The sequence below is a fragment of the Astyanax mexicanus genome, chromosome 6 (assembly GCF_023375975.1).
Source record: "Astyanax mexicanus isolate ESR-SI-001 chromosome 6, AstMex3_surface, whole genome shotgun sequence".
Classification (NCBI taxonomy): domain Eukaryota; kingdom Metazoa; phylum Chordata; class Actinopteri; order Characiformes; family Acestrorhamphidae; genus Astyanax; species Astyanax mexicanus.
This window is the reverse complement of record NC_064413.1, coordinates 52548449-52569303: the sequence shown is the minus strand read 5'-3', so window position 1 is coordinate 52569303 and position 20855 is coordinate 52548449. Positions and strand designations below refer to the sequence as shown.

Here is a 20855-nt window from a genome sequence, read left to right as displayed (position 1 = left end):
GTTGCTGTAGGTGTTTGGGCACTGGGCCTGAATTAATACGGCTCAGTGTTTGTTTACCATCTCTGCAATACTGATATGGCACACAGCATCAATATGCAAATGAGCACTCTGACCAATCACACTGTGTTTTCACTTCGTTCTGAGAAAATTCTGAATAACTGCAGTCTTGTTTTACGGTATTTATATGATCAACTTTTGACAAAGTAAATCTGATTGTTATCCTGTGCCCTGGACTCTAAACTCTAAACTGTGTTCACGAGAACGAGATGAGACGAGACGAGATTCTTTTTTTTTTTTCTTTTTTTTTTCATTTCAAAAATGAAAAATGGCTTAAAAACTAGAGTTTTATTTAACAAAATCATATAATGCAAATTTAACAGACTGGTTTCTCTCACACATTGATTCTATAAGAAATAGAAATAAGAATAAGAATAAAAAATACAAATAAAACTTTTCTAGGTCTTATATAGTGCAAACAATAAGTGCAAACCACAACCAGTCATATTAAAACTATGGTTTGTGTTTTTTCTCCTAAATCTCATATTAAGACTATGCTTGAAGTGAAACAGAGACAGAACATGTTTTTAAATACAGTACAGAGTTAAGGGATTAGTACAGCTGTCTATGAAACAGTCACGTGTAGGATTTACTTACAGTATTTATATATGGTTTGTGTCTTGTTGGTCACTCTGTTACCGTTTATTGTTTCCACTGGAGCCAAAATGCAGCCAGACATACAACTTAAAAGTAGCAGAAGCATCTTCTATTCAAATGCCCCAATTTCCCTCTTCTGCGGAGAGCTGCTCTCACTGCTCAGCCACCACACTCGCTCCTATCACTACTGTGTTGCCAGATTCCTCTTAAAAAGTCCACACTAAACTGTTTTTTTCCCGCGAGAGAGATTTAAGTTTGACGAGAAATATCGTCACGTTTTAATCTCGATCCACGAGATCTCGTCACACCCCTACTTAAAACTACTTAAAATTTCCCAGCATGCAATCACACACAAACCTTCTAACAGTACAGAACATGTGGCGCTATGGTAGTTCCCGCTCTCCGAGCTATTGATTGTTTTCGCCTGTTCTCTCCTGTGTATACTGTGCCTTGCAAACGTATTCGGCCTCCTTGAACTTTTCAACCTTTTGCCACATTTCAGGCTTCAAACATAAAGATATGAAACTGTATTTTTTTTTTTTTTGAAAAATTGTTCCACAATTGTAAAGTGAAACAAATTTTTTGGGATATTTTAAACTTTTTTTTAGAAGTAAAAAACGTGAGGCGTGCAATATTATTCAGCCTCCTTTACTTTCAGTGCAGCAAACTCACTGCAGAAGTTGAGTGAGGATCTCTAAATGATCCAATGCTGACCTAAATGACTGATGATGATAAATAGAATCCACCTGTGTTTAATCAAGTCTCAGTATAAATGCACCTGATCTGTGATCAGAGTCTCAGAGTTCTGTTTAAAGCTATGCAGAGAGCATCATAAAGACCAAGGAACACACCAGGCAGCTCTGAGATACTGTTGTGAAGAAGTGTAAAGTTGGATTTGGATTCAAAAAGATTACCCAAGCTTTAAACATCTCAAGGAGCTCTGTGCAAATGATCATATTGAAATGGAAGGAGTATCAGACCACTGCTAATCTACTAACCAAGACCCGGCCGTCCCTCTAAACTTTCAGCTCAAACAAGGAGAAGAAGACTAATCAGAGATGCAGCCTAAAGAGGCCCATGATCACATGATCACTCTGGATGAACTGCAGAGATCTACAGCTGAGGTGGGAGACTCTGGCTGTGTCTCAATTCAGGGGCTGCATCCTTCGAAGGACTCATTTGAAGGCCGATGACGTCACAGCGGTGCGACTAGGCTGTCCCATTTCGAAGACTCCTTCAAATACGGCCAACGAATGCGGCCTACTTTTGCTCGGAAACGAAGGATGCACCAGGTGTATCCTTCGCAGCCTACAGTATCCCAAGATTCATTGCGTGCCGGCTTATTTCAGCACGAAAAGGGCGGAGTCAGCAGAGGAGTCGGCTGTATTATGTAGTATATGTAGTATTATGTACTATGTACTATGTATTATGTAATTTATTCTCTTTTTTCCAACTTCATTTCAAACGCCCTTTTATTTGTTTATGTTCAGTTCCACCCATTCACAATTAAAATATTTAAGTAATTGGACAGTTAATTAACCTGGACTTAATTAATTTGGTATTTTGTGGTCTGAAGCAAAACTAGAATCAAAATCTGTGGCTCATTTCTCACCTCTGACTTTAGTTATGGCGGGTAGAATCTCAAACAGGAACCAGGAAATACTCCGTAGGGTAGACTGTCTCATTTCAGTACTGCCATCACAGCCTACCCATCCTTCCAAGACCTTCGTAGACCGCGTTCTTTGAAGGATACAGCCCCTGAATTGAGACACAGCCTCTGTCTACAGTAGAACAATCAGTCGTACTCTGCACAAACCTGGCCTTTATGGAAGAGTGGCACAAAGAAAGCCATTTCTCAAAGATATCCATAAAAAGTCTCGTTTAAAATTAAAGCCACAAGCCACCTGGGAGACACACCAAGCATGTGGAAGAAGGTTCTCTGGTCAGATGAAACCAACATCGAAGCTTTTTGGCCACAATGCAATAACAAACGTTATGTTTGGGGTAAAAGCAACACAGCTCATCACCCTGAACACACGATCCAAACTGTCAAACATGGTGGTGGCAGCATCATGGTTTGGGCCTGCTTTTCTTCAGCAGGGACATGGTTAGGGGAAGATGGTTAAAATTGATGGGAAGATGGATGGAACCAAATACAGGACAATTCTGGAGACAGAATTGGTTGTCCAATTCTGGACAACCTCACTGAGCTTGAGCCGTTCACACCTCGATAAGTTAGAGCTGTTTTGGTGGTACAAGTTAAAGACCTTCACAATATCAGGCCTGTGGTCTTAATGTTTTGGCTGATAAAGAGGACACCCTGACCCGCGCTCCTCGTGTCCTGTCAGGCAGAGCGAGCAGTCTGCTGGAAGGCAACGTGTCAGAGCTCAGCGTGAAGTGGAAGTGAGAAGTGACCTTAAAACCAGAATCACTACTGCACCACGGTCAGCCCCCCCCATAAAACTCCACCTAAAACCAGGACCACCAGAATCACAACAGCACTCTTGAGGGCCAGTAACACTTAACACAAGGCTATTTCATCACCACACCTCTAACACACACTCACACACACACCACTGTAAAGAGAACAAAGCAGAAAACACCTATATACAGTGGCAGCAGCAGCAGATGCTGGAGTACACACACCCTCACTCTCCTCATTCTCCTCCAGCACGTCCAAAAACACAGGAGGAGCCTCACAGAGAACACCCCCACAGAACATCACCACGGCCCATACAGCTCCTCTACACACCACCACCATATACAGCTCTGGAAAACATAAAGAGATCACTTCAGTTTCTGCATCAGTTTCTCTGATGTTGCTATTTATAGGTTTATGTTTGAGTAAAATGAACATTGTTGTTTTATTCTATAAACTACAAACAACATTTATCCCAAATTCCAAATTGAAATATTGTCATTTAAAGCATTTATTTACAGAAAATGAGAATTTAGAAAGTTTTAAGAGTTAAGATATGGTGGAGATTTGGTGGAATAACCCTGGTTTTTAATCACTGTTTTCATGCATCTTGGCATCATATTCTCCTCCACCAGTCTTACACACTGCTTTTGGATAACTTTATGCTGCTTTACTCCTGGTGCAAAAATTCAAGCAGTTCAGTTTGGTGGTTTGATGGCTTGTGATCATCCATCTTCCTCTTGATTATGTTCCAGAGTTTTTCAATTTGGTAAAATCAAAGAAACTCGTAATTTTTAAGCAGTCTCTTATTTTTTTTTCCAGAGCTGTATATATATAGCCATATATAGCTAGCTATATAAATAGATGGATGGATGGATAATCACTACAAATCAATGGATATACAGTCAGTCAGTGATAGATTATCTGCACAGTTGTGTTTAAGGTTGGTATCAAAAGATCAAAAGCTTCACAGACAGACAGACAGACAGACAAATAGAAAGTTGGTAGTCAGAGAGAGAGAAATCAGTAGATGTACAGACAGTCAGACAGTGATAGATAGATAGATAGATAGATAGATAGATAGATAGATAGATAGATAGATAGATAGATAGATAGATAGATAGATAGATAGATAGATAGATAGATAGATAGACAGACAGACAGACAAATAGATAGATAGATAGATAGATAGATAGATAGATAGATAGATAGATAGATAGATAGATAGATAGATAGATAGATCGATAGAAGATACTGCTAGAAAAGACAAATAAACTGAAACATTATTGATCACCATTGATCCCTAAATTGATATTCACAGTGTACACAGTGCAGGAAGGATTATCTGATTAATAAACATACAAACATCTGTCAGTGTCCCTCCAGTTTACCCAGTGTTATTATTATACCATTATTAATGCATTATTACACTTATAATTATTATAGATTTCATTTATGTTTGATTTATTATACAGTATTATCTGCACAGTTGTGTTTAAGGTTGGTAAACTTGTGTAATACAGCAAAACTGACCCCAGACAGACAGACAGACAGACAGACAGACAGACAGATAGATAGATATGCAGTTTAAAAAGTGTATGCATCAACAGTCGATTCTTTGAAAGATACATAAATGGCTAGAAAAAAATGCCAATAATCCCTAAATTAACATTTAACACATTATGTTTGTACCATTATTAATATATTATTACTCTTATAATTATTATAGAATTATTATATGTTAGATATATTATACAGTATTATCTGCACTGTTGTGTTTCAGGTTGGTAAACTTGTGTAATTCAGCAAAACTGACCCCAGATACCCTTTTCAATAAAGAAAAGACCCTCAGTCTGATTCACCTGCCCCCCACACACACACACACAGGCCCGGCAGGGGCAATAACACAGTGCACACACACACACACACACACACACACACACTCTCACACACACACACACACACACACACACACACACACACACACACACACACACACACACACACACCACTGCCCTCCAGGACCTTCAGGGGTGAAAGTTTCATGACTTCTGCTTCTCAGTACAAACAGCAGAGGAGCATCAGGGTCAGCAAAGCCCCCCGGACCCCCAATAACACCAGAAAACACCAATAACTCCAATACCACAGGAGGAGGAGAAGAAAGATGAGGGGATGGAGCTCTGCCAGAGCTTTCTTATTGAACTTTATCACTCTCTCTCTCTATCTCTCTTTCTCTCTCTCTCTCACACACTCACACACACACACACACACACACATACACTCTCTCTCACACTCACACACATCAGAAAATCAGAAAAGCTCATCAGAAAAGCTCACAGGTCTCAGAAGACCATCCATCCATCCCAGACCATAGCTCACATGTTCTTGCCGAGCACACACATGCTTCCTCCTCACACATCTGTGTGTGTGTGTCCACACACACACACACACACACACAGAAAGAGACAGCGAGTGTATGACACACAGCTCCACTCACCAGCATGTTTCCCTGCATGGTGGCCGTCTCGATTAAACTCTTCTCCTTCATGTCTGTCTCCTGCCGTCGCTCCTCTCTTCCCTCTCGTATGTGTGTTAGTGTGTGTGTGTGTGTGTGTTTAGGTGTGTTTGTAGGTGTGTGTTGTCTCCCCTTTGTCCGCGGCTGACGCTCCTCGCCGCCCTGTTGATCTCAGAGCTCAGACAGGACGCTGAAACGCCTCGATGTGGGGCGAGCAGCGCGTGCCAGTCAGTGTGTGTGTGTGTGTGTGTGTGCGCTCGTCTCTCTCTCGCGTCTGGGTGCCGTTTTCCCGCCGAGAAGCAAGCAGACAGAATGCTCGCGCCACACTCTCTCACACAGTCATACACACTCTCTCTCTCTCTCTCTCTCGTTTTCTCTCGCTTTCTCTTTTACCTGTCCTCCTATCTCAATTCTCTCACTTATACTTTCTCTTTGTCTCTTACTCTATAATATGTACTGCTTCTCACTTCATCTCTTCATCACTCCATCTGTCTGCTCTCTTTTTATTCTCTCATTCACCAGTGAAAGATGGGAATTGTGTACTAATTATGAACTAGTTTAGACATTAGACATTTAGCCAAAAATGATAATGCAGAAAAAGCAGATTACAATGCACTACTATGGTTCTGAATTCCGGACCCCGCCAGGAAAAGCACCCTCTCTCGAGAAGGGCTGCAACTAATGATCATTTTGGTAGTCAATTAATCTGACAATTATTTTTTCGATTAGTCGATTAGTCAATGATTATTTCTGCCATGTTTTCCATCTTAAAAACAACAGAAAAACAGTTAAACATAAGATTTAAAGGGCATTTAAATGTTGAGATTACTGACAGAGTGTAGAGCTGGGCGATTAATCGATTTTATCGATTCATTCGAATTTACAGTTAAGGACGATGTGTTTTTATAAAAATCGATTTTCTCTGAGTTTTAATTTCCACCACCTACACTCCCCTGAGCTTAGCCCCGCCCCTCTCTCCCGCGCGCAGCCCCGCCCCTCTTATGCTCTTATAATAACATTTAACAACACAGCAAAAAACTGATTCATGTAATTTACGTAAAAATAAAGTTATTTTGAGAAGTGAAGTGCCTATTTAAAAAGCAACAGAAGTTGTTCATTTGTTGAAGTTTATTTGTATCATTTCTAACATATTTAGAGTGTTTTTTACTCACTTTTTTCTCTCTCACAATGTCAATCCTTTACAGCTTCAAAAACATGTATCATGCAAATTAGGCAATGACGTCATTTAGTGACTTCTAGCGACTTTTAGGAGATTTTAGTAGGGGAAAAATATCGTATATATTTTTTTGGGGCCATATCGCCCAGCTCTAATAGAGAGACACAAACTAAGTTGAGTGTAAAGTGTGAGTGAGCCATTTACCCATCTCCCATTGCACTTCTGTCCCAAGCAGTTTGTATAATGCGGTACTGTTACAAATAAACGATTAGCCGACAATGAAATTTATAGTAGACAAATTTACATAATCGACATTGTCTATTATATCGACAAATCATTGCAGCCCTACTCTCTCTCTCTCTTGAGAAAGAGGCTGCAGGTGTAATGTTTAATTTTCCTTATTTCTTATGAGTCAGCATAGCTCAAAACAGTATCTTGTTTTTTTTTTTCTATTTTCTAAGTAAAGTTAAAGCCATAAAGACATAGGTGCGCGCTCCGAGAGAGGGTGCTTTTACTGGCGGGGGTGCTGAATTCAGCACAACACAGACTTTACAGGTAAGGTCAGTGATGAGAGCAATAAATTGCAACAACAACAATAAAACAATATACTGAAATAAAAATGACTTTTGGTCAATGTCTTGTTCTGCTAACAGACTAGGAGTGTTTGGGTTATCTAACGTTTATCTATGAACTACTACGAAAAATCTCTATGAAACGTAAAGTTAAACATTTTTTTTTATAAAAGGACACTATTGTATAAAGGGCTTTCAGTGGAAAATTCTCTGTCTCTGCTGCCCATGCTGTTTACACACTAAGAGCGCGGTCTGTGCAGCGTTCACTGCTCACATTTGCACTGCATCTCCCATTAAAAACACTGTGTTTAAAAGAGCAGCAGCAAATTTTCAGCATTCTGTGTCAAAGCAGCTTCACACTGTATAGATATACAGATATACACACTGAAACACAGAATCTTCTCACTATATTTACTTTCAGCTCTGACCAATCAGAGGAGACGATGTGCTCGCGTGGTCTACTGGTGCGCATTTTGGTGCGTTTAGTTTTTTATGCCTGTGTGAAACCAAACCAAACCGAGCGAGAAACTCTCCAAATAAACAAACTCAGACAAACCAAGTCTCCCTGAAGCTGCGGGAGTCTCCCGCATTTCGGTAGTGGCTCCCTGATGCCCGCGAGTCACATATAATCTCCCGGAATTCAGAACGAGCGCCCCAAACGCGCACACAGGCCACAGACTTTTTCTCTCTAATCGCGTGTGGGAAGGAGAGAGAGAAAACAGAGGGTTCTGATTGGCCTGTTCTCTGCAAAGAGTCTGTGAGACAGCCAATCAGTTTTTAGTGTGGGCGGGCAGTGCTTTCCCCCCCTCCCGGACGGGATTTGTTCAGAGAGTGAGAGAAAGCAGATCATGGCGGAGGCAATATTAATAATTATTGTAATATGATATGAAATGTTTTTGATTTTGTGCAATTTCTTGATATTGTTACTGTCAATTTTTGTCAAATAAAAAAAAACATAGGCAGGAAAACAGAGGCAGGGCCTTCCAAAAAGAAAAAAGATAAAACTCATGTTATTTCAGCTTTGAATACTCTAAATTTTATAAAAAAAAAAAAAAAAACGTAAAATTAATTAATATAAAATTAAAGTTTCGTTATCATTTGGTGAGTTGGTTGAATTTTTTTTTTTGAAAAAGCTCTTTTATACTCAGCTAATTAAGATCTAATTCAGAATTCAGAAATCCTTACAACCAAGTTGAGATGTTTATAATAAAGTAAAAAAAAAAAAGTTTCCTCTATCCAGTTTATCTTATAAATATAAAACTGCATTTTACATTTCTTAATTATTTTATTTATAGATAAATATCCACTATGACACCACTAATAAACATGTCAAAAGTTGATTATACTCAGTAAGCATCCCACCTCTCACATGATTAGCAGGATTCTCCCATGGTGAGTAAATGACTGTAAGACATGTTGAGATACAGCTACACACATACACATAAACCCACTCTCTTTCTCTCTCTCTCTCTCTCTCTCTGTCTTTTGCTGTCTCTCTGTAAGTACCTTCCCTACCTCTTTTCTCTCACTTGATGTATTTCTTCTCACTTTATCTCCATCTGTCTGCTCTCTCTCTTTCTCTCTCTCTTTAAGTACCTGTCCTCTCTCTTTTAATTCCTCTCTCATTCACTCCATCTGCCTGCTCTCACTCCTTAGTGAAAGGTGCACTAATTGTGTACTTACTTAGCTAAAAATATGCTTAATTTAAATAAAATGTCAAAAGTTGACAGATTAGACGATCAAGGTAGAGCTGCTTCTGACCATACAGTAATTTGTATCTTGTATTAAATGGTTTCAAATACAGTACCAGTTAAAAGTTTGGTAACACCTTCTCATTCAGAGTTTTTCTTTTTTTTTTATAAGCCATGAAAATGATTAATGGACACATATGGAATTCTGTAGTAAACAGTTAAAAAGTGTTAGTCCTCCACATTAATCCACTAATCTAAACCTGATGAACTGAGATGGTGATTTGAGGTGATTTAATTGGGATGAACTGGAGCTTCACAGCGTGAAGGAAAAGCAGCAGCTATTGTTCAGCACCTCCAGGAACTCCTTCCTTCAAGACGCTGAGAAAACTATTCTAGGTGACTCTCCCTCATGAAGACACTGAGATTAAAATCTCACCAAGAGTCTGCAGATCTGTCCTCAAAGATAAATATGATACTTAGAAGAATCTAAAATAGAAAACATAATTTGGTTTGTTTAATAAGAATAATTCTGCATGTGTTCCTATATATCTTTAATATAGTCTTCAATATTAAATTTACAATGAAAAAGATAATAAAAAGAAAAATAAAAAAATACATTGAATGGGAAGAAGAGGTGTGTCCAAACTTTTGACTGGTGCTGTATATGTACTGTATGATGTGCGATACACTGCCCAGCCCTAGGGCTTCTATATTTAGATGCTTTAGATGCTCAAAACTAAACAGGTTTAGAGAAGGTTTAGAAGGTTTAGAGTAGTCCAGTCTGGATGGACTTTGTTTTAAAGTTCCACAGCTCCGGTGTGGGAGTATTTTGGGAGTATTTTGGCTTTAAGCCAAATTAGTGAGGAGAACCATCAACGCAAATCAGCCGGTATGTTTACTTTGTTACAACTAACTTGAGATCTTATTTAAAGAACAACCATTCAGCCCAATTTTCTGAGCTGAATATTGAATATGAATATTGTTCCCCAGAGAGATCCTGTTGGTGTTCCTTGCTCTGAATTTGTCTGACAGTTACATAAAAAAATACATTTATTGCAAGAGCTATAGCTGAGATACATCTGTGTCTTTGATCATATGGACTCCTGTGTTTTTGAGCTAATGTGTGTTTTATAGCCTTTGTTTCCCCCCAAAAAATAGTTGAATTAATGTAAATGTAATCTATATGTTGTAACTTCCAGGGTGGTTGTACTTCATTTGTTTTAGTTATTTAGGTAGTTAAATTATATTTATATAGGAAGCCCAATATCTGTTCTTAGTAATACAAAAGTTAGTTGCTGTAAATGATGTAATAGTATTATTATGCTAGTATTTTGTTACCGTGGCACACTGTCTTAAAGCTCCTTTGGGAGCCCAGAAGCAGGAAAATACCTCCACATTAGTAGGCGACACACCTCGAGCTGTGGCATCGAGATAAAGCACTGCAACACCTGCATCGAATCTGGACAGATCAGATTAACACCGGACACAAACACACACAAACACACTTTAACAAAAAACACACACTACTGAATCATAATTTCATATATATAAAAAAAAAACCCAGCAGTAAGAAAACTGGAATATGACAGGAGTGCTGAACCCAGAGGGACTCTATTTCTATTTCAACAGAAGTGAGAAAACCACAGCATTTTAATGCATATCTAGACACACACACATTTTTACACACACACATATACACACATATACACACCCCATCCTATTAAAGTCTTGGCCTCTGTCAAATGGCCCATGTCTGTCACACTGCCATGGTTAGGCGGATATTTCAGAAGGCGGTCAGGCCACTCTCCTGGAGGTCCTGCAGTAGTTAGAGTGTTCACTGGTGCCTTCAGTGAGAAAAATAGCAGATATTTCCCTGCCTTCGCCTCTCCTGACACGGCACAGTACGGCACAGCTCGGCACAGCACAGTGGCACAGTTGGGATCTCCAGAAAACCGGAGCTCTGCATTTCCTGCAGTTTAGAAAAGTGACAGGGACAGAGACCGGAGCCCTGAGGCACTCCGCGGCAGCTCACAGTGTTGTCACACTCCTCGGGTAGAAAGGTAGTGTTTTGTCTTTGTGTGTGTGTGTGTATAAGTGTGTGTGTGTGTGTAAGAGAGCAGCATGCCAGATCCGTCACGGAAGGAGATCCAGCCTGCCGCGCAAAGAAAACGGCACAAAACAGCCTTCAACACGACACGCAATCGATCCCTCCAGAGGGGGCTGCCAGAGCCCAATCATAAACTACTGCCTTCCACATACACATTCATATCACACACACACTCATACACACTCACATCACACACACTTACATCGCACACACTCACGCTCATTCTTCAATAATCTTAATGAATCCTGTTTATGACGCCACGCCACCGGAGGTGAGGCAGCCCATAAAGCATCAGTATCCGGACGTGAGCGGATGCTGATGAATGAACTGTAGAGAGCTCTGCTGCTACATTATAGCTTCCAGCAATTATTCGCAGCTCATGTACAGAAACTCTTCACTACTCCACTGTATTTTAAAAAGAGCTACATGTAACATTGTGTACTTTTTGTTTTGAAAATGCTGTAAAATCTAGTGTCTAATAGTGTTTCCAACTCCTCAGTAAGGAAAGAAGCGACTGGCTGTCCTAAAAGTCACTAGAAGTCGCTAGATGACGCCATCGCCTAATTTGCATAATACATGTTTTTAAATCTGTGAAGCAGGAGTTCTAAACTTGGGGGTCGGAACCCCCAGGAGGTCATGACATACTTCCAGGGGGTCACCTTGAGATTTGGGCACTAACCTTTTATTTTTCTTTACTGAATCAAACCGACTCAGTCTCAGGCATAATTCAGGGAACCGCATGCTTTAAAATCGGTCACTTTTTTTTATAAAGTATCTTTTCGCTGATTCAAACTGACTCATTCGCCTCAATCGATTCAATCTCAATCTCGATTCAGGTTCACACATGCTTAAAATGGAGCGAAGGAGAAGATGCACGACTGCAGTGTGGGGTATGTGGCGAAGAACTCTCTCTGCCTGATTTCTGGATTTTACTGTTCAATAAGTTCAATGGCACTGAAAAAAAATCAACATTTCTCTGTGAATCTGGATTTTCTGTACGATCTAAAACACTAATAACCATCTCAACGTAAAAGATGATTTGCACCTGTTCTTGACCCGACAATGCAGGCCCAACCATTTTATTTTACTTTTCAATGATATTCCACTTTTTTTTTAGATGCACTAGTGGTAGAAAACAGTGAAAACATTGAAAACACTGAATACATCTCGCATTGTCTCTAATGAGTTCCAGCTACTCTGAAAAACTGTAGAATGATGCAAATCTCTCCCTGCAATCTGTTTCCACCAGTGACTGTACCAAGGCTGACTGCATTCCAAGCTGAAGAAGAAGAAAGCGTTGGATCTGCAGCCAGTGGAGCTCAGAGGAAGCTGCTGGCCACCTGATAGACGAGGAGCATGAGCAACTCCCCCCTCCAGGACAAATAAAAACAGCAGAAAATTCTGCACACAGTCCGAGGAGGAAAACCGAGAACATTAACACCAGCACTGTCTTCATTTACGCTCAAAATCAATAATTTGCAGCGTTATGCAACGAGGCCCTGGAGGTCCTCCATTACTGATGCAAAAAGAGATGCTTCTGCAGGATGCTGGTGCTTCTTCAGCATCAGCAGAAAAATAATAAATGGTTTGGAGGCATGTTTTCAATTTATATAAGTGCTCACACTGCACTGGTACTTGTGTTGTTTAATGGGCCCAAATAATCCAGAGTTTTCTATTTCACACTGCTAACCTATGGCGATGTCACAACCATGAGAAATAGTAAAAAACTGCAAAAACTTCAAAAAGTCCAAAACTGCCTTAAAGTTTTAACTACAAATCAATTTAAAAGTACTCCCATTCTTTACTCTGTAGTAGTGCTGGGCGGTTTTGGAAAAATCATTTATCACGAATTTTTTATATCACGATAACGATATATATCATGATTTACCACATTTAAGTATGTTTTCAGTTATTCTTTGAAAAATATGATAAAATATTATCATTGCTTACTTTTTTCCAACTTTATTTTGAAGTGACATCAAACCCAACTTTCACAAATGAGAATTACTACCTTTTAGTGCAGCAATATATATATGTACCAAATGAAAACAGATGAGGTAGATGCAGTAGCTATTTTTTTCAAAAGAACAATGCGTCTCCATTGTTCAGCTCTCATGAGTTTAATAACGTAAAGCATGTCGCATCACTGGAAATACATGTATTACATTTATTATATATCAAAAATCAAAAATCCATAGTATTCACCTGATAATAAAACACAGTGGTTCAACACCAGCAGATGACATGTCTCTACAAACCATCACTGATTGTAGAAACTTCACACTAGACCTCGAGCAGTTTGACCTCAACTCTGCTCCGTTGATTTACAAATGAAATGTAAAATTTACTGATGATCAGTGATGGTTTGGAGAGACATGTCATCTGCTGGTGTTGATCCACTGTGTTTTATTATCAAGTCTAAAGTCAGTGCAGTTTTGTTTTCCCACAAAATCTTACAGCACTTCATGCTTCCCTCTGATACTGACAACTTTTATGGAGAAAGAAACGAAACATTGTGAATCAGAATCTAATCTATTCAAGAAATCAGTGGTGACACCCTTCCCTATCATTTACCATATCTTAACCAGCCTAGTGAGTGTGTGTGTGTGTGTGAATGCGTATATTTTAAGGGAGGAAAAACTTGAGAAATAGACCTCCCCCTCCCTCCCTCTCTCTCCCTCTCTCCCTCCATCTCTTTCTTCTCTTCTTGTTTTTGTTTGATAAAGCTGGGCTGGCTGGGGGGAACACACACTGCTGATGATTCTGTTTCCCCCCCGACTCCTGCAGGTACACTGCTTCATTATTTATCAGACCTTTCACAGAGAACGTCGAGCTCGCTCTAGAGAGGCGGGGTTCCAGCCTGCGAGGCAGAACCTGCCTCAGAGATTACACCCAGATAATTAACGCTTCATACTCATCCAGAAACAACGGGTAGAGTTTTTCTATCTATCAAGAGTTTTTCTGCTCTTTGCATCTTCCTAAAACTCTCAAATGACCTGAATACAAAAATTATTCAACATCATGGTTTATTTAGAGGAAGGATATAAAAAGCTCATAATCTCAGAGATTTCAGCTGATCAGTTTCCACTGTGACAAAACAGAGTGAGGAAATGAAAGAACAACAGATACAGTTCTAGTTAAGACCTGAAGTGGCAGAACAAGAAAAACCTCAGATAAGCAGAGGAGAAGGATGGAGAGAAAAGCCATAGTCAATCTACCTACAGACCTCCAGAGCTCCAAACACCTACATCATCATCTTACTGCAGATAATAGTGTCACTGTGCATCGATCACTATTCACTATTCAGCGCACGTTACACAAGGAGAGGCTGTATGGGAGAGAAATTAATGCAGAAGAAGCCTTTTCTGAGCACACGCCACAAACAGAGTCGCTTCAGGTATGCTAAAGCACATTTAAACAAGCCGGCTTCATTTTGGAATAAGGTTCTGATAAAGGTGGACTGATGAAGCTAAAATTATTAGAGTTATTTGGAGCGAGGGTTATTTTTATGCATGGAGAATAAAAGGACACAGCATTCCAACACAAACACTGACTTTTCTGTTCCCCACAGTAAAATTTAGTGCCAGTTCCATCATGCTGTGGGGCTGTGTGATCAGTGCAGGTACTGGGAATCTTGATAAAATTAGGGGTCGCATGGATTTCAGTCAATATCAGCAGATTCTTCAGAACAATGTTGAAGAATCAGTAAGAAAGTTGAAGTTTGAAGCGCCGGGGCTGGATACTTCAACAAGACAACGACCCTCAACACTAAACACTAGGGGTGTCACGATTTGGATATTTCATCGAAATCGATAGAAATTATGTCATGGTCTCGAGCCTCGAAGTCAAAAAGAGGATCGACGATCCTGTAGCCGACACCGCTGACATTGTGACTGCTCAAAGAGCAGCCCTTTTTCCAGAGAATGTGAACATTCTCATCTCCTTAAAGAAAAACTTGAAAATATTAAAAATAGTTGTTTTGTCTAGCCTCAAATATGTTAATAGTTTTGGTACCTTAAGGAGCATCTTTCTCTCCGATAAAGTTAATAATATATCTTTATTAAAGAAAAAAAAACTTCTCATTCTCAGGGACTGAGTCTTATTTTTCATGTTTAACTGTTATAGTAGGATAGAGTTCAGTTTGTTAAGGCTCTAATTGTTCTATTGTTTTGTACATGACTGTTCCGGTATTTTTTATTATTTATTTTGTTATGTTGCACATTGCTGTTTTAATAGCGTACACTGCTGCTACCAAAAAAAGCCACTAGATGGCATTACATATATATCTTAATTAAATTATTTAAATTTGACCATTAGTGCCTAATGTGGTGTATTACAGATCACTTGTATCACTTTGCATCACTTATATCAAGCCCACCTTTTGAAATAAGATATTGTAAATGTGATGAATCAAACCAATGACTGACCATAGACTAATCTAAAACTGGCATAGGCCTCTCTGCTGTAAAAAAAGAAAAAAGAAAATTGAGAATCGAATCAAATCGTGACCCTAAAATCAGAAATAAAATCGAATCGAGGATTTAGAGAATCGTGACACCCCTACTAAACACACTTCTCAAAATCTACTAAATCTCGATTTTCTGCCCTAAAACTGCGCACTCTCTCCGCTTTTAGACTCTTTGGCCCGTTTTTCTGCACTAGAAATGCGCACTCTCTCCCCTTTTAGACTCTTTGGTCCGTTTTTCTGCGCTAGAAATGCGCACTCTCTCGCTTTTAGACTCTTTGGTCCGTTTTTTGCAGTAGAAATGCACTCTCTCTCCCCTTTTAGACTCTTTGGCACGTTTTTCTGCGCTAGAAATGCGCACCCTCTCCGCTTTTAGACTCTTTGGCCGTTTTTCTGCGCTAGAAATGCACGCTCTCCACTTTAAGACTCTTTGGCCCGTTTTTCTGCGCTAGAAATGCGCACTCTCTCCCCTTTTAGACTCTTTGGCTCGATTTTCTGCGCTAGAAATGTGCACCCTCTCCGCTTTTAGACTCTTTGGTCCGTTTTTCTGCGCTAGAAATGTGCACCCTCTCCGCTTTTAGACTCTTTGGTCCGTTTTTCGGCGCTAGAAATGTGCACTCTCTCCGCTTTTAGACTCTTGGGTCCGTTTTTCGGTGCTAGAAATGCGCACCCTCTCCGCTTTTAGACTCTTTGGCCCGTTTCTGACACCTAACGTTCAAACTTTGAATCTCACATTATAAAAACCTGCTTAACAGCGGGCCAACTTTCATTCTATTTCTAAAATACCTCCGTAGTTTGGACACCCCTGGTTTAGAGGCTGTAATACTTTTTTGCAAAAGGAGGATCTACTAAATATTAATATATTTACTTTTATTTGGTGCATCAGTACTGCAGAAAGCTTGGTTTTGTGGAGGTATTGAGTGGAGGTTATATGAGCTGAGCAGTAGTGTGATATATATATTGGTACAGTGTGGATATAATTATGGGATGGAGAGCTGGAGATGTTCAGTATGGTGTAGATTACCTCCACTGCTGACTCTCACACTGTTTTATTACAGCTCTGGAGACCCTGGCAGACGCCCCATCTACCCTCCGACCATAAGGGCTATTTAACTCCAGCCTATTCCTCCACCCAGCTGCTTACAGATTACTCCCTCTACTCTGCCTCTGACTCTCTGACTCTTCTCTTACACTGCGTGTTTCTCTGCACTCTTCTCTTTTCTCCTTCCTTCCTACTTCTTACTCTATCTGTCTTTTCGCACTGCTGATAGTCTCTATAACTGTCTCTATCTATCTCTGACTCAATCTCTGCTGTCTCTCACTGCTGATTTATCTATCTCTGTCAGTGTTCTCTAAATGTCTGACTTTCTATGTATCCCTATCCCTGCTGATAGTCTCTATCTCTCTCTCTATTTCTGACTCTATCTTTGACTCTATCTGCTGATGATCTCAAAATCTCTGAATCTACTTCTGACTCTGTCTGCTAATAGTCTCTATCTATCTCTGACTCTCTCTACCGATCTAAATCTCTCTCTATCTTTGCTGATGGTCTCTATCTATGTCTGACTCTCTCTATCAATCTATCTCTGACTCAATCTCTGCTGATGGTTTCTTTCTATCTCTGACTCTCTCTATTGAACTAAATCTGACTATCTCTGCTGATTATCTCAAAATCTCTGACTCTTTCTATCTACTTCTGACTCTATCTGCTGATGGTCTCTATCTCTGACTCTCTCTACCGATCTATCTCTGACTCTATCTCTGCTGATAGTCTCTATCTACCTCTGACTCTATGTCTGTCAATGGTCTTTATATCTCTGATTCGCTTTATCTACCTACCTCTGACCAAACTCTCTTAAAAGTCTGTATCTCTCTCTCTATATCTGACTCTATCTCTGCTGATACTCTCTATCTCTATTTCTACCTCTGACTCTACTTCTGTCGATGGTCTCTATATCTCAGATTCTCTTTATGTATCTACCTCTGACTCTTAATCTGCGGATAGTCTGTATCTCTCTCTATTTATATCTGACTCTATCTCTGCTGATAGTCTCTATATCTCTATCTACCTCTGACTCTATCTATGCTGATACTCTGTATCTCTCTATCTATCTACATCTGACTCTATCTCTGCTGATAATCTCTATTTCTACCTCTGACTCTGTCTCTGCAGATGAGCTCTACATCTCTGACTCTATATATCTACCTCTGACTCTATCTCTGACAATGATATCTATATCTCTGACTCTTTTTATCTAACTACCTCTGACTCCCTCTGTGCTGATTATCTCTAATTCTGATTCTGAATCACTAAATCTGCCTCTATCTCTGCTAAATGGTCTCTATATCTTTGACTCTATCTATATATGCCTTTATCTCTGCTAAATGCTCTCTATATCTCTGACTCTCTCAATTACTGACTCTTCTTTCTGCTGTCTCTCTTGTTTCCCAACCCTCTCTTATCCTGAGTTTCTCTCTTCTTGACTCTTTTTTTGAAATTCTCTACATCCTACATTCTCGTTCATTCTTTAATTCCTTCTCTCTCTTCATATTAAGTTTTTTTTTATATGTATTTCTCTCTTTTTTCCTTCCTTCTCTTCTCTTCTGATACACAGTCTCTATATCTGTCTGCATCCATCTCTGACTTTTACATATTTCTGACTCTATTCACTTTCCTTTCTGACTTTCTTTCTCTATATTCTCTTTCTGAACCTCTCTGACTTTATCTTTGCTGACGGCATATATGTTTTTATATCTGATGTCTCTCACTGTTGATGGTCTCTATATCTCTGACTCTATCTATATATGCCTCTATCTCTGCTAATGGTCTCTATATCTCTGACTTTATCTATATATGCCTCTTTCTCTGCTAATAGTCTCTAAATCCCTGAATCTCTGATATCTCTCACTGCTAATGGTCTCTATATCTCTGACTCTATCTATATATGCCTCTATCTCTGCTAAATGGTCTCTACATCTCTGACTCTATCTATATCTGCCTCTATTTTTTTCCTTCTCTTCATCTTTCTTCATTCTCTTTCTTTCGCCTTTACTCTTTGACGCTCTCTCTCTCTCTCTCTCTCTCTGCTGAAAGCTGTGGGATTTATCAAGTGTCTGAAATGAGAATCATTAATAAGGAGCTGGCTGTGTGGAGGGGTTTTATGTCCCCCTCTCTCTGTATCCAGGGCTCCTCCGCCTCCTCCTCTCGCTCCGGTTAAATTGAAACCGATTTGCTATTGAGTCTGTGTTTAATTCAGGCCATGCTGAGGCAGGCGAGGCACTTTGTGAACTTTTTGCGAGATTCGCACATCCTGCAGAGCTGTGCGCTCCTCGCCCCGCGCTCTACAGCAGCTCCTGCAGACCGAGGAGTCCGCGTCTGCCACGCCAGCCGGCCTCGTCTCAGGTTAAAACGAGGCAGGTGATTGGAGAAGTATGGCAGATACCTGCTGTTCGCGGCTCGCCCCGCGCATTAGTATGCAGATGCTCTAGCAGCCGGCGCTGCAGGGCTTCTTTTAGACGAGCCGTAATTAATCCTAACCTTTTGTTACCTGCTTTTATGCTGTCATGAAAAAAAAAAAAACAAGGCAAAACGAGGCGAGATTCTCTTCCACAACTGATCAACTGATCACGACTGATCTTTCTGTGGTAACAATTTCTATGAATGTCATCTCTATTAGACTCTATAACCACATTCATAACATATTATAATGCAATCATAAAGCATTATAAACATGGCTATAAATATTTATAAAAATGCATAACCCATTATAGCCATGTTTATAAAGCATTATGATTTGTGATCATAATACCTTATAAGCTGCACTCATAATATATATGTTAAAATAGTGTATATATATCGTTAATAATGTAGTCCCAAAATGAAAGTCTGGCACTTTACTTAGAGCGCCTAAAGACCTGTTATAATCCATTATAATTGACTATAATAAATATTATGTTCAAGGCAAGAATAATTTATCAGTGGTTGAAAATATATTTATAGGATTATTTAGGGTGTGTTTATAAGTTGGAAGCTTTTTTAGTCATGATAAAGTCTGCAAGCTGGGACTAAGTTTCTTGGTATTGATGTATAACATGTTATAACATAGCTAATAATGCATTATAATCACAGTACACTGTTTCTGTACATCCCTGGGAAAAAACACGTACATTAGATAATTAGGTAACACTTCCTATGAGCCCTGTAATCATAATGCATTATAAATGCATTCATAATGCATTATATGACATGCATAATACCTTATAATGATTGTAATAAGCCAGTGTAATTGCTCATAAGTAATTACAGCGACATTCATAACACATTATAAACTACAAGTATAAAGGTTTATAAAGAAGGGGCTTATAATGTCTTAAAGCCAGTAAAGAGCCAGTAAAGAGCACTCATAATGCTCTATAAGACATTACATAGTGAGGCATAATAAAATTTATTTTACGTTTAAAAATCGTATGAAAACTCACTTCACTTAAAGTCAGTAATGACTGTATATAAGGCTTTATAATGTGTTACAAACTTTTAGAAAAGCTTAATTTCAGAAATCATAGCTGTATATTATAATGCATTATACCAAAATACACCAAATCTGTGTTATAGTGCATTACAACACTACATTGTACAATGTTCTTGGGAACCCTTATACTTGTACTTTATAATGTGTTATGAATGTCGCTGTAAGTACTTGAGTTTTTATTATACAAGCGTATTAATGTCATTATAAGGTATTATGCATGTCATATAATGCATTATGAATGCATTTATAATGCATTATGAATACAGGGTTCATAGGAACGGATAATTATGCTCATTATGAATAATACAGCGAGTGCAGCACAGGTAAGGAAAACTGGACGTTCCTCTCGGGCTCAGAATCCTCTTTTCCTCTTCTTTTGTGGGTTAATGAAGCGCTAATCACCTGAGTGGACTGCACGCGTAAGAGCTGCGATTACAGAACATCACACACATCACATCACACACCGCATGCTATTCATCCAGCGCTGCATTCATTAGCTGCAGTAATTATCTTTACTAGAGAAGAGAACGGGGCAGAGAAGGGCAGGAACTCCTCTCAGGTGAACTCCTCTCAAGTGGAGGCTACTAAAAGAAGCTGGCATTTTAGAGTAAGGCTGTATACATTTATGACTTACAGTTATGTAAAAAGACGATATATCTATGCTGATGGGCGTGGTGGTGTGAAAATGCAAATTGTTCATTGGTTCATATTAGTAAGCGGAGTACC

At 39.3% G+C, this 20855-nt stretch overlaps 1 protein-coding gene across 2 annotated transcripts in view; it reads right to left on the bottom strand.

Moving 5' to 3' along the window:
- Positions 1–20855, bottom strand: part of dpp6a (dipeptidyl-peptidase 6a) — a 615874-nt gene that overhangs the window by 543194 nt on the left and 51825 nt on the right. Inside the window, exon 1 of one of the 2 annotated variants that reach the window (XM_049480881.1) lies at positions 5571–5925. The exons of the other annotated variant lie outside the window; for it this stretch is intronic. Within the exon in view, the coding sequence (XP_049336838.1) occupies positions 5571–5621 (51 nt within the window). The 5' untranslated portion in view covers positions 5622–5925. Of the gene's footprint in view, positions 1–5570; positions 5926–20855 lie in introns of those variants that run through there. 2 annotated transcript variants of the gene reach the window in all.